The sequence below is a fragment of the Larus michahellis genome, chromosome 3 (assembly GCF_964199755.1).
Source record: "Larus michahellis chromosome 3, bLarMic1.1, whole genome shotgun sequence".
Lineage (NCBI taxonomy): Eukaryota > Metazoa > Chordata > Aves > Charadriiformes > Laridae > Larus > Larus michahellis.
Genome location: NC_133898.1, coordinates 109,643,669 through 109,657,724, shown reverse-complemented (window position 1 = coordinate 109,657,724; position 14,056 = coordinate 109,643,669). Strand labels below are relative to the sequence as shown.

General features: G+C 39.6%; 1 protein-coding gene across 5 annotated transcripts in view; it reads left to right on the top strand.

Annotated features, from left to right (window-relative positions):
* Positions 1-95: 95 nt before the first annotated feature.
* FBXO25 (F-box protein 25) overlaps positions 96-14,056 on the top strand; it is a 34,085-nt gene continuing 20,124 nt past the window's right edge. For 4 of the 5 annotated variants that reach the window (XM_074581709.1, XM_074581712.1, XM_074581713.1 and 1 more), the window contains exons 1-3: positions 96-247; positions 4,912-5,055; positions 12,784-12,893. In XM_074581709.1, coding sequence (XP_074437810.1) covers positions 4,919-5,055; positions 12,784-12,893 — 247 coding nt within the window. In that variant the 5' untranslated portion in view covers positions 96-247; positions 4,912-4,918. Of the gene's footprint in view, positions 248-2,796; positions 2,900-4,911; positions 5,056-12,783; positions 12,894-14,056 lie in introns of those variants that run through there. The other variant, XM_074581710.1, reaches the window with a different exon arrangement.

Sequence of the window (14,056 nt, the reverse complement as noted above, 5' to 3'; positions counted from 1 at the left end):
CCAAAACATTGACACGTGCGCCTCGGTCCCCCCTCACGTGACCCGCCCGGCCCGCCCCTGAGCGCTGACGCCACTGCCCCCCTTCCGCCAATGGAGAAGGGCGCCGCCGGGTAGCAACAAGGGCGGCGGCCAATGAGCGAGGCGGAGGGGCGTGGGGAGCCGCAGCTCGGTGTTACTTCCGCCAACAGCCCCGCGGTCCGGGCCCAGCGCGGCGGGGGCTGCCGGGCGGGTCGGGCGCTGCCGTCAGGTGAGGGGCGAGTCCCTGGGCTGTGAGGTGGGGGGCGAGTCCCTGGGCTGTGAGGTGGGGGGCGAGTCCCTGGGCTGTGAGGTGGGGGGCGAGTCCCTGGGCTGTGAGGTGGGGGGCGAGTCCCTGGGCTGTGAGGTGGGGGGCGAGTCCCTGGGCTGTGAGGTGGGGGGCGAGTCCCTGGGCTGTGAGGTGGGGGGCGAGTCCCTGGGCTGTGAGGGTGCGCGGGACTCCTGCCGGTGAGGTGGAAAGGGAGGGGGAAACCCCGGGCGGTGGGGGAGGAGGGCGGCGATGAGGGCCCAGTTGTGAGAGGCCGAGTGTACAAATGAGGTGGGGAGGGGTATTGGGATTGTGTATATGAGGCCCCCGGGGGCTTGGGGCCGAGTGTGGAGAGAACGGGCAGGCATGACTTGAGGGGCTTGGGGCTGTTTTAGGGCTGTGTGGCGCTGGCGTAGTTTGGGATAAGGTGTTTCGGTGGGGATGGGCAGATGGGTCTGGGGTTAGGAATGAGAGGTGGCATGGAGGGGGCTGGGGGAGAGGTGTCTGGAGCCTCCCTGGAGGAGTGGGGTGTTGGCATGTCAATAGGTGGCATGAGGATAGGGGAATTGGGAGAAGCAAGGGCTGTGACAGCAGCAGGCCAGAGGGAAGAAGCCTAGGGTAGGTAGCTCAGTTGGAGAGGAGGAGCTTTTGTACCTCTTGGGAACTGAGAATTATATGACCTGGATGCACTAAAATTGTTGTATGGGGAAATAACAATGAGAATGAGGGTGGACAAGAGAAAAGCTGAGGAGGTGGTGAATCGTGGTCTTGCAGAAGTTTGAGAATTGATTTGAGACAGTCATTTGATATGAAAAAACATGGGGCCGGATGAAGTCTGTAAGCAGACTCAGACCTCCGAGTCACAGAGGTTGACTGGGCTAGCTCCTAGAAGAAGGTAGTCTAGAAGTTGTCTGCCAGTAGTGACAGCGTAAAGGAGCAGTTCCTATTGAAAGTTGAGCTGATGAAGAGATTTTGTTAGCACACTAAAGAGATGGGTGTGCTGTTGGACTGTTAGGAAACAGGAGAACCTTGCCTGTTTCCATCATGTTGGCAACAGTCTTGCTACTGAATAATAAGAATGGTTTGGGTCGTCGTGACATGTTCTTAAGTGTATGAATATATAGAGAGAAGACATCTCCAGTACAGTGGCAGAGTAATAGGGTGACTTGCTGCAATTCTGAAGGCTTTGTAGTGATTTTTGCTCATGTGGTGAGTTATCAACCTCAGAGAAAGCAGGACTCCCTTACCAAGTGCAAGGATGGCTGGAGCAGTTGCTGTAATCTCAAACTATACTAATCTGGCATACACAACCACTCTTCTGTGTTTTTTTTCTGGTGGTTCTTGCTTCCTCAGTCCTTTTTTCCCTCCTCTTCTCCAGACAAGGTATATGTTGCAAAGTGAAGATCTTTTGTTCTTGTTTGTTTTTAGGAAGAAGTTAAATGCAATCAATGTCTTGCCTTAAACCCTGTTGTTAGCTAATGACCACATTCCTTTCCCAGTCCTTTTTTGCTTTAAAGAACCCTGTCCCACTGTTTTCTTCCACAAAATCCAAGTCTAGGGAGCTTATCTCTTGTGGTGAAAGTTTTAACAAGTGAACAGCTGCTTGCTATTACTGAAGGTACACTACATAGAGTATGCTGGAACTCTTGAAAGCAAGCTCTGGTCTGGAAGCCATAGGGATGCTTTAGTGCAGTGCTGTACTCGGAAGCAAAGTCTGAGTGGAGGCAGAGGAAAAGCATGAATTTTCGTACCTGTCTGGGCAGTCAGTCCTACTCTATGATCACTTCTCTTATGAAAGAGATGCATAGGAGAGATGTTTATGATACACTGCAGCTTCTTAAAATTTGGTCACTTACTTCTGAACAACAATCAAATCTACACTTCAATCCTACAGGAACTGAGGAGCAATGGGATTTTTTTTTTTTCCTAGTTGCATATGTGCTGTTGCTAAAAAGAATGCTTTTACATTTCTGACTCCGTGACTCTGACTTTTGAGGATGAGCACTGGTCATTTTGTGGAATTGCTACTGATGGATGCACTCTTAGCTGGTACAATAGCGAAACTATGTCTTGGACTAAGAATATCTGTTTCTGTGGAAAAAAATTAGGTCAACATGTACCAACCTCACAAAATTACTGACTTCTTGTAATCTTCCACAAATGTTTAAGTAATTTTAAAGAAGTTAGTCATCTGTGGGTTTTTTCCTAATAGCTTTTTATTTTCTTTCCTCTTAGAAAGATAATTTGCTAAATATATCATGTATATACAGCAGTGACTCATGTCTCTAAGAGCTTTCTGTCTTAAGTATGGTTTTCCAGGATTTCTGGAGCAGATATTAGTAGTCTTTGGTGGGAGTGTGTGTGCGCTTCCTGTTACTGTTATTATTTTGAAAACACTTAATGTAATTTTTTTCGAGGACGGATGACAGAAAATTTATTCTGTGTTGAAACCTTGCAACGAAAGACCCTCACCTCTCAAGGTGTAGCGATCTGCAAAGTAGTCTGGTTTGGAGCATGTAGCTGTTGAAGCGTGTCGTTTTAAACACCAGTGCAGCCTCCGAGGAGGAGATTATACATGGCACTTAAACTGGTGGCCTGATACCTTGAAACCACAAGGTTGGTTTTTTTTCCAAAGTTTAAGAACTTATAAAGTACACAAAGCATCCTATTCTGTAAATTATGATTAGCCTTGGACTTCATCTACTTCCATCTACTTGAACAAAATACTCCCATGTTTTCTTGTATTGTTTTCAGGAAGTTTTTTATTTCTTCATCCTCATATTTTTTGTAACTTATTCTGTTAACTGCTAACCATACATGTTCCCACCTTGCTGCAAGTATGTGATCTTGTTTTTTTTTCACTTCCTTTTCCCAAGAATTCTTCATCAATGTAAGTATTCTTGAAGTATTTAAAATCTTTTTTTCAAGTTATCCCATTCAGCCTATAATGATCTCTGTGGTTCTGAATTCTCTCTGAATTTTAATGTTTGAGTAATGACAGGCACCTACAATAGTGTTTTATTTTTATATCAGAGCTGCTGATTGTGAGCTCTGTATCTCTAGACGTGGTTCAAAAACTTTTGTTTTATATTTGTCTAAGATGATGTTTTTGACTCGCTGTCTGCTGTTTTCTGAGTGTCTTTCAATGATTTAACAGATTTTCAGGTAAACTCTGCTTATCTTAGCAGGAGTAAAAATACTTTAACCTATGTTACTCTGAAATGTACTCATGACCACCAACTATTTAAACAGTTGTATCATAAAGCCAAGAAGCCTCAATTTCAGTCAAAATGAGAGGAGTTCTGAACAAATTGGGGGTGGGGGGAGAGAATATGCTATGGTTCATATTAATCCTAGGAAGCACTGAAAAGATTGGAAAAGCAGATAGGCATCAACAGAGTTTGTGGTGGCTGGAGGAAAGGATGTGGTATATTTTGGAAAAGATTCCTGTTAGATGCAGAGGAAGGCTGTTATGAGTAGGAAGGAGACTTTAGTCAATGCTGAAGCTAGACAATACACTGAGTTTTGTGTGGTGTGTGGTTTTTTAATTAAAAAAAATGTACTGGCTCACTCATATTTTTATCTGCTTGCACCTTCTCCTATTCTAACTAGTATGTCGGGCAGATGCTGGTCAAGAGTCAAAGATCACTATGAATTTATTTATCCATTTGCACTTACGTGGCTTAATATTTTTTCAAGTTGAAAAATATTAGAAAATGCATACTTGTTAGGAAAAAGGTTGTTGGTGTTATATATTAATGTATGTTTCAAATATGATAATGCTATCTTCCCTGTGTAGCTTGCATGTGAAATCTCTAGTTCAAATAAAGAGCAACACATATACATGATGAATGGGAAAAAGAGGGCAAAAGCTAGCAAGGTCAGAATCTTCAAAGTTCAGAAAACTGTTCTGTTCAAATTCTTACTTAATGTGTCAGAAGTGAAGCTTCCTTTTGAAAAAGAGTAGCAGAACACTGTTTGAATGATATACCTGTGGTGACTTGCAAATAGATATTTGTAGGAATTTCAAGAGACGTTTCACAACTGACTTTATGTTGCAGTCTCTGTTTGTCCTGGTATCCAGTTAATAGCCTACTGTCAGAGGTGACCCTCAAGGACAACTGAAAAAATATTTGGGAAAATCAAAATTCCTTTACTGAAACATTGCTATACAGTGTAGCACAAACTCAGTATTTATAAGCCTTAGGAAAAATAAAAGGAACAACATTGATTTTTGTGGCCTGTCGAACTCTTTAACAACCTTTTATTAGTCATGTCTTTAAGTCAGTAATCTGATCATGGCAGAGCAGATTACACAGGATACAGTTTTGCTCCTTTGGTATCATCCCTTTCCTGGATGACCATGATTCTTTTCCTTGTTCCCTAAAAAAATAGGAAACCTACCTTGATCTAATAAATGCTGAAAGACAAGAAGAGTGAGGTTATTGAATCAAAAATGTACTTAAACCACTGAATCTATTTCAGGATGCTCTACAGAGAACTTTCTTTCTTCAAGGGAATCATTATGGTTTTTTAAGGTTAAAGGGAAAAGTGAAATAATGACAAGAAGTTTTGCAACTTTTCTTAATAATTAAATAATACACAAATGATCTTCTTACTGCTTGTAGAGAAACCATGCCATTTCTGGGACAAGACTGGAGATCCCCTGGATGGAGATGGGTTAAAACAGAAGATGGATGGAAACGATGTGAACCCTTCAGTCCTGCACTAGAGGATGGGAGTAATCAGCTGAATGATATCAGTCACACTGTGTAAGTTTTTTTTTTAAAGTGATTCTGCCTGAGTTAAAACAGGTGAGAAGACAAAGAGTGACTTAATTTCCATTCAGACTGCAAGTGTTTGTGGTAGATGATATCATCTGCATATGCTAGAAGTATACAAATGCAACTGTGTGTTTTGTTTAGTTAGACAGACAGGAGACCCCTATGGGGACTCTGGTTTTTGTCACTCCTTCACAAGTTGCTTATTTTAGGTAGACAGATCCCATTTTATGTTGTATGTCTTTAAAAATAAAAAAGTAACATTTTTTGTTTATTTTTTTAAGTACTATTTAAAGATAAAAGTGATGTTTATAAATTGCAAGTGCAAGAGGCATATTGAAATGCTATCTGGAAGTGAATGAAGACTTTCTGGTGATGGGATGTTGGGTTTGAACTGCTTATGACAGTCATATAATGCCTTTGCTCCAAATATGCAATTAATGGTAGTTTCATGGTAGTTCCCTAACACAATACATGACTGTATGTGCTGCTCTAGAACAGGTGAGAAAGATATTAGTTAAATAAAGTAATACTTGGGGCAGATGCCCACAGACTGGTGTGATATAAATAGCTTTGTCCAAACAAATTTTTACTTGATTTCACCAGGAAGAAGTAATTCTCAGGGATATCGTTCTTGGTCATAAATTCCAGCATAATGTGCTCATAATGAGAAAAGGGAACATTCAGTGTTTTGTTATTCTGGTAAATGATACAGTAACTGATCTGATTTAGAGGAAATTTACTGGCAAGCTAGCACTTGCTGTACTCATATACCTGTGTTTTCTGAATATGTAAAATAAACCTCAAGAGAGTTATCAAGTAGTGAAGAATTAAGTTTATCTTGACCTACTGTTTTCTTCATGCCTTTTTTCTTTCTGTGTTCATCTGTCACTGATATTATTTGGACTTATTTTTCCACACAGTCTGACCAATGTGGATATAAAAAGCTATGCTTGTCTGGAAGAGTGTTCAGTAAGCCTCCAATGTATAACTTGTCTTAAATACCTTTGGAAAAAAAATCTTTTCTTCCCACTTTCATATATGTTCAATAATACAGTTGGCAAATGAAAGTAAATCTCATTTAATTTTGATAGCTATTTGCACAGATACTAAATTATATTTTGTAGCTTGCTTTAATTAATATTGTTTGTCAAGTGTGACACAAATGATCATTGGTTTTGTGACTATCATTACAACTTTTGTTCTTCTGATCCTAATTATATGTAGAGATATATTTATCTTTTCTCCAGAGAGCAAGGTGAAGTATTTTTATTGCTTCTTCAAGCAAAAATGCTAGATTATTTTTTTTTCCTTAGTCTTGAGAGAATTTAGTATTGAACTCCTCTGGAGTAGTCTTGCTAGAAACAGATTTAAATCAACAGTTTTGGAAAGATATGAATATTAAAGTTCAGGACTAAAATAGGTACATTAATTTGAAGGGACTGGGCATGAAATGCTCTGGAGGGAAAAAGGTTTTCATTAAATCTGAGGTGTTTCATGATTTGGGCTTCTTAGGGTAGTTTGCCACTTTGTCAGAATCCCAAACTTGGGAACCAACCTAGTCTGCAGCAGCTGCCCTCATCTGTAGTGATTCCCCAGTTCCTCATCTTCATCTCACACATCTGCTTAGCGAAGCCAAACCACATTTCTGTATCCCTATTTTTATTTTTAATAATGCTCCTGTCTATTTAGTTAAATGTATATTGTCCAAACTTAGACTGCAGAATTCAAGTTAGTACTTCTTAGCAAAGCAGCACTATGTGGGAATAATTTCACTACAATTTGAACTTCGGATCTATGACTTAACCTTTGCTACACAGCAATTAATGTCTATTTGCACAATATTATAGAACAATTTACTGTGGAATGTACCTCTGAGGGTCATCTAGTCCAAATGCATGCTCAAAGCAGGACCATCTATTGTCAGATTGTATAGGACCTTGCCTAGTTGAGCTCTGTGCATTTCCAAGAATAGCGATTCCTCTCTGGGCTCCTGTTCCAAGTTTCATTACCCTTACTGTGATATTTTTTTTTTGGTGTGTCTGTCTTCCCTACCCCCCATCTAATAAGAATTTCTCTTATCACAGATTGTGTCCATTACTACTTGACTTATTACTGCCCACCTTCTCTAACCTTACAGTCTAGCTCTATCTACTTTGTACCCTCATATTACATATCAACAGTAATCAGATTTCCTTCCACAGTCACCTCTTAACGCTGAATAAGCTCAGTTCTCTTACCCTCATGCATCATATGCTCTAGTACCTAATCAACCTTGGTAACTCCCCACTGGACTTGTTCCAGTATGCCAATGTTTTTATTGTATTGGGTAGCCCCAAACTAGACGAAGTACCGGTACTCCAGTTACTGTTTCTTATGCCAAATAAAGGGGAATGATTATTTCTTTAAGTCTGCAGGATACACTTTTGTTAACTCAGACCAGGGTGCAGTTGGCTTTTTATAACACAAGGGCATACTGCTGACCCGCGTTCAGCCTGTTATCCACAACACCTCTGGCTCCTTTTCAGCAAAACTGCTTCCCATCCAGTCTGTACCCAGCATATACCTGGGCATGGGGTTCTTCTATCCCATGTGCAGGGTTTTGTGTTGAAGTACAGCAGTGTATTGTGTCTTGCTGGCTGGTTCTCTGTACCATCTTAGAATCATAGAGTGGTTTGGGTTGGAAGGGACCTTAAAGATCATCTAGTTCCAACCCCCCTGCCATGGGCAGGGACACCTCCCACTAGACCAGGCTGCTCAAAGCCCCATCCAGCCTGGCCTTGAACACTTCCAGGCATGGGGCAGCCACAGCTTCCCTGGGCAACCTGTTCCACTGCCTCACCACCCTCGCAGTAAAGAATCTTAAGCTATTTGGAAATTATTACCTGTGTATGTTGAATAGACAGCTCGGTTTAGGGTATCTGTTAACATGATACAGCACTGGGTAAGGGTGAGGCTTCACAAAATGCTTCCTTCCTTGTGAAAGAAGTGTATAGTAAGCAACGCATAAGTACATATTTGTCTTTTTAAACTGCCCTTTGAATAGGGATGATGGTGTATACTAGTCTGTCTGTCCCAACAGGGTTTTATTTATTTTCACTCATTAAATGAAATAATATTTTTCAGCAAAATATTCTGTAGTAATCTAAGATAAAGGTAATACTTGAGTATTGTATTTTGGGGAGCAGGTATGGCAGTTTTCCTTTAAAAAGAAATAAATTCAAGCTATGCAGTTGGCTGAAACCCTGTTTATTGTATTCTCTTCTGTGAGAGAAATTATGAATAGTTAATGCCAAACTTTGCCTTTTCTGAAGGGAAAGTATTTTTAATTAATAAATGAAAAAGATCTACTCACAAACAGACTCAGAAATAAATCTTCAAGACATGTAAATTACTTACATAAATTGAAGAGCATGTTTTTATTAAAATAGAACTTTTTTTACCTTATTCAATTAGTCATCCAGTTCCTTAGTGAATCCAGTTGGTGAATTAGTCAAAAATAGTGAACCTAATGATAGCCATCCTTGAACAAACATAATCACTTGTGCAGGAACAATTTAAATGATTTGAAATAATGTTTCAACAGTTGCACTTTAAATTATTTCCACTTATGGGAAAAAATGAGACTCTCAGTTCTGTAGCTCTTTCTTATGTGGATAATAGATATTATTATATAAGCAAAGAGTGCCTTGTATTCAAGATATACAGTAGCTGAAAATGTGGTTGTGGTAGTGGTCATTCAAGCCCTGCAGGCTGAATGCTGGCCGTGACTGCCTGCAATTTCTACCTATAAATTCTAGCACAGATACGTATAGCCAGTGCCATGGCACTGTCCTTGAATCTGGATGGTGGAGAGAGAATGGCACTGACTTACAGAATTGTATGGAAATACCCCTCAGTAGCCTGCAATTCAGGAGTAAAGCTGCCTTATGTTTTCCTTTTGAGGTAAAAGAAAGAATTGGACTAATCTAATAAGACTTTTGTGATGGTGATAGTCTCTTGCGTGTGTGCTGGGCTCATATGAACTACTTGACCTGGCAGGGTAGTAATTTGAGTCTGCTGTGTCTCTTTTCTTAATTCTGTGAGTGAGAGACGGTGTTCACAAAAGTGTTTTCCGCACTGCATAGAAGTCCTTAGATTTGAATCGGGTCTTAGATCATTTTGGCATTTGACAAATATATTGTAATGTTATTTGGTGTGGGCTCTTACCTCAAGATTTTTCATGCGTGCTCAAGCTGTAAATGGCTCTGAGTCTCTTTTACAAAACACTTAGTGTGGCTCAATGCATGACTTGAGGGCATTCCTTCCTCCATGAGAAAAGATGCAAGGAGCTGAGGAAGAATAGTTGGAGTTCAGATAACCCTGTAAAGTTTTCCAGCATTTTAAGTGTCATACCCAAGAGGTTATTTAAATACAGCTAGGAAATTACTTTTTTGAAAGAGATTAAATTCTTGCATGCTTTACGTAGAATATTGTAGTCCTAAGGACACGAGGTACTTTGCTTTTAGAAGCTTTAGAATACTTTTTTATGAAGTGCATCATCAAGACAAGAAAGTAAGAATAGCTGTAAATTGGCAGTATTATGTATGTATTTAAATCCTTCCAGGTGCACTCAGATGTCACATGCAGTATTATGGTAAAAACATTAAGACTTCTGTTACACCATATGGCATGTGCAGCATTTGATTTGGTTTCTTGTATCTTAGCTTGGTGTTTGGGGAACAGGGGTTGCTTTGGAAATGGTGTAGCAGCTTTGTTACTTACCAAGCAGCTTTCCGGATTTCTGGAAGGAAGGCTAACAGTCGCTGGGGAAGTGCCTGTATTTCTATCCCATTCTTCTGATGTCTGTGGAACCTTTGCATTCATTCTTGGTAAGAGAGAGTTTGCCAAAAAGAATGGTGATGGTTACACGTAAACAGGGAAAGACTCTCCTTGTGAAGTGGGACAGAACATGAGGAGATAAAGCCTCATACAAGAAGATCCTCAGAGAAAAAGTCAAATTCTTCTTTTCTCTAAAATTAAAGTGAAGAATTCCAGGAATGTCACAGGCAAACTTGAATGTCAGACAAAGGTGTTTGAAATAGCCCTTTTCATCTTCACAATTCCTTGTCTTAATTGACTGTCCTTAAGCTGCCTTAATTGTTTATCTGATGCTTGAGGAGGTGTATGTTACTGGGGTGCGGGGTGGGCTTTAAATCACTTTAGGTATGTTACTGGCCTAAACTGCTTTCTAGGGACACTTCCTCTCCAGGAACAAAAGAAGGAATCCTGCCAGATTAACCTTCCTGTTCTAAAGCTGGCCTCCAGGAATGTCACCTCCCCTCCTCTCCCCATTGCACTGGGTCAATGGGAATGGGTGTTGTTTCTGTTCTGCCTGAATTATATTGCAGAGCGTCAGGCCATGTCTCTCTAGCCTTGTCTCTGTTGTTAGGATGGTAAATCCAGGTCTGGACCTTTGGTCTCTGTTTCTGATTCTGCATCAATTTTTCTGATTCTGCAATAACTTCTCATGTGTTGTGGTGATGCACTCAATATGCTAAAACATAATTAAATTAATGATTTTAGTGAGCTTAAAAAGAGATTTCCTTCATGATAGCTTTTGGGGGAGAAAAAAAACCGGATAGATTGGAATGTTACATAACCAAAGTAACTTGCCAATTTGATGTTCTGCTTTTGACAGTTGCCAGTTCCTTTTCTCCAAACTTTTGCTATTTCACCAGATAGCATATCTGGCAATGTTGCACAGAATATTGAAGTTGAGTCTTTTATCTGCTTTGAAAATCGTAAGACATGAACTAAGGGCCTCCCCTTTGATAGAGCTCTATTCGAATGCAAAGGTACATTATCTTTTTTCAGGATTTAAGCCGAAGACGAAAACAACTTTCTATTTCTGAGTTTTCTCAACTTGTGTATCTTTAAGCTGAGCTAGCATTTGCTGATTAGAGCAATTAAAAACCCAAAGCTTTTCTACAGTGGTGTTTAGTCATCCTCCTTAACAGATGGTTCAAGCCTGAAAATATTAACTGTATAAACTAGTAGCAATAAAGTAAAGGAATAAAAGTTTATTTTTGCAACTTAATGCCCCAGTACAGGTTATGTTTGAATAAACTGGCGTCCTTCGGTTTTTCAGTGTTCAGCTGTTGCTGGTGCAGTTTGATGAAAGTTCAAACTGACATTGATAGATTCACCTGGCAAATTTGGATTTAAAAATAGTACTGAATGGGAAGAGTTTTGTATACAACTTTATTGCCAAAGAATAATAGCGGGAAAATAACAGTCCTACAGTTAAGCTTCACTACCATGTATCCTTAGTTAGTCTGCTTATCTGTGCAAGGCTGTGGCCTTCACATAAAGTATCTTCCTTCTCTGCTAGAAAAATAAACACCTATTCTAATTCGTATTGCTGTTCCTTATAATAATATGTAAAAATGGAAAGCAAAATCCTCTGGAGTGGGACCAGAGGGCTGCAAAGATGATCAGAGGGCTGGAGCACCTCTCCTATGAAGACAGGCTGAGAGAGTTGGAGTTCTTCAGCCTGGAGAAGAGAAGGCTCCAGGGAGCCCTTATAGCAGCCTTCCAGTACCTGAAGGGGGCCTACAGGAAAGATGGGGAGGGAGTATAGTGATGGGATGAGGGGTAATGGTTTGTAATGGTTTTAAATGGAAAGAGGGTAGATTTAGGTTAGATATCAGGAAGAAATTCTTTATTGTTGCGGGTGGTGAGATGCTGGAACAGGTTGCCCAGGGAAGCTGTGGATGCCCCATCCCTGGAAGTGTTCAAGGCCAGGCTGGACAGTGCTTTGAGCAGCCTGGTCTAGTGGGAGGTGTCCCTGCCTGTGGCAGGGGAGTTGGAACTAGGTGATCTTTAGGGTCCCTTCTTCCACCCCAAACCATTCTGTAAAAATTTATGAAACTGTGGACTTCATGTAGCACAGGCAGTTTTTAAATGTATATTAATTTTAGAAAGGTTGGTTTATACAACAGAACTTTTAAAATAATTTCTTTGTATATATTTTCATATATATACTTGCACTATCTATGTATATGCTATATATAATTATTCAGTATAGTTCTCAGTGTTAGGTTACATAGTTAACTGTCAGAAGTGACATAGGTATAGCTGATTGTCTCTGGGAGAGAGGAGGGTAGACCACATGGTTCTTGATGCCGTACAAATCACTGGTAAAATGTTATTGTGACACCTAAATTATGTACAGTGTTGTGATTCAGGCATTTATTAAAGGAAAGACTCTTTGCCCCAAAGCTGACAGTAGTAAGAGAGATGTCTGTCTTTGTTGGCTTTCTGCCTATTTGAAGATGTGCAGTAATTCTGCACTGACTTTTTCCTGTGTGCACAGTTTTTCAAGGCTTGGTCCATTTCAAATAATGAATTTTTATACATTAGAGCTTTGCAGACAGCTGACTGTCCCATTAGTACTGTCTCCTCAGTAGTCCTTCCTAAATGTCAGTAATAACTTACAAGATACCTGTTAGGAAGATACTTTGTGTCAAAGTGATTAAATACATAAAAATTCAACCTCCGCTGGGAAGAAAAGAGCAAGACAGCTTATCTCTTAAGATACGTGTTACTATAGAGCATCAGGTAGAGGAATATCATTAAAATATTTTTTTTCCATCTGGCAGACTTTAATGCAGAGAATTATAAGATGTATCTTAAATATTTAGTCACTGCTGTTCTAATTAGATGTGTTTATTTCAGCATTTTAACTGGTGATGATGAAGATGAAGAAATATACAGTACTGAAGATTGTGAGTTTGCAGCCAAGAAAAGGAAAAAAGATCATTTTAGGAATAACACAGATTCACAATGTAAGACTGGGTTGTTTTTGTTTATTTTGGAAGACTCTTGTAGGTTCAGCAAAATTTTATAGTAGCCATTAATTTATATTTATCTATAGAGTAGCCTTCTGAGTTATGTTTACTCTTGTATTGGCAACAAATTCTGGTGTCAGAAGTGATGCATCTTAATTGTACTGTGGCATTGATCATCTGATATGTGATTTTTCAAAGAGCCGAAGGTAATTTAAGTATAGTAATTCCTGAATAATAAATGCCTTCTGATACTAACCACTGTGTTGTTTTGTTAACTAGTTTTAGGTTCAGTTTTTCTGGATGCTTGTGGAAGCTTCTGCTTACCAAAGCGGCTGTTTTATTTTTGCTTAATTCAAATTATGATTAGTGTTACAACTCTAGAATCAGTTCATTAAAAAAAATATATTTTGTCATAATACCTATAGCTCTTGGTAAAGACTTGATCAATATTGAGTTTTTTGAAAATGTCAAAGCCATTTTTGTTGTATCTCCTTTTAAAAGATCACCTGTATTTTAAACTGCAAATATGTGTATGACAGCAAGTTAACTTCCTGAAGTAGAGAATTTGGTAGAGTAGGTAAAAAAAGGTAAGTCGATAAGCAATTTTTTGGTGTTTCTGTTGCTTTGATCTTGAAACGATCTCCATTATTTGTACATTCACAAAATTGTAACAGAGGTGGTCTTGCAGAAAGCTGTGAGCTTCCCCAGGCTTGTGTGACTGTAAAGTATTTCAAAAGATTCAAGTTGCTGTATGTAAGAGCATCCTTTCATTTGACAACATCCCAGACCTCTGAAAGCTGAAGGTCTGCCTAGTTGCCTTCATTAGTATTGTATAGTTGACTTCCCTGCAGTATTCTGCAACTGGTTGAACCAAGTGGATGCAGAGCAAGCACCTTTACAGAAGAAAATAGATTACAGAGGTGCCCTGTTCAGGATCAAGAAGGTTGCTCATTTCTGTATTTCCCTGTGTTAAATGCTAAGGAGGCTGTTGGGTTAAAGATCAGAAGTTTTGTAGGAGGAACTGACTGTTGGTTACACAGCTGCAAAAAGCTGTGCTATGTCTGCCAATGGTGTGCTAACTCTTGTTTGATTTATAAAATTATTTAACTTTGCCTTTATTTTTTGAAGTGCATAACATCTGAAAACTTGTAGTCATCCTT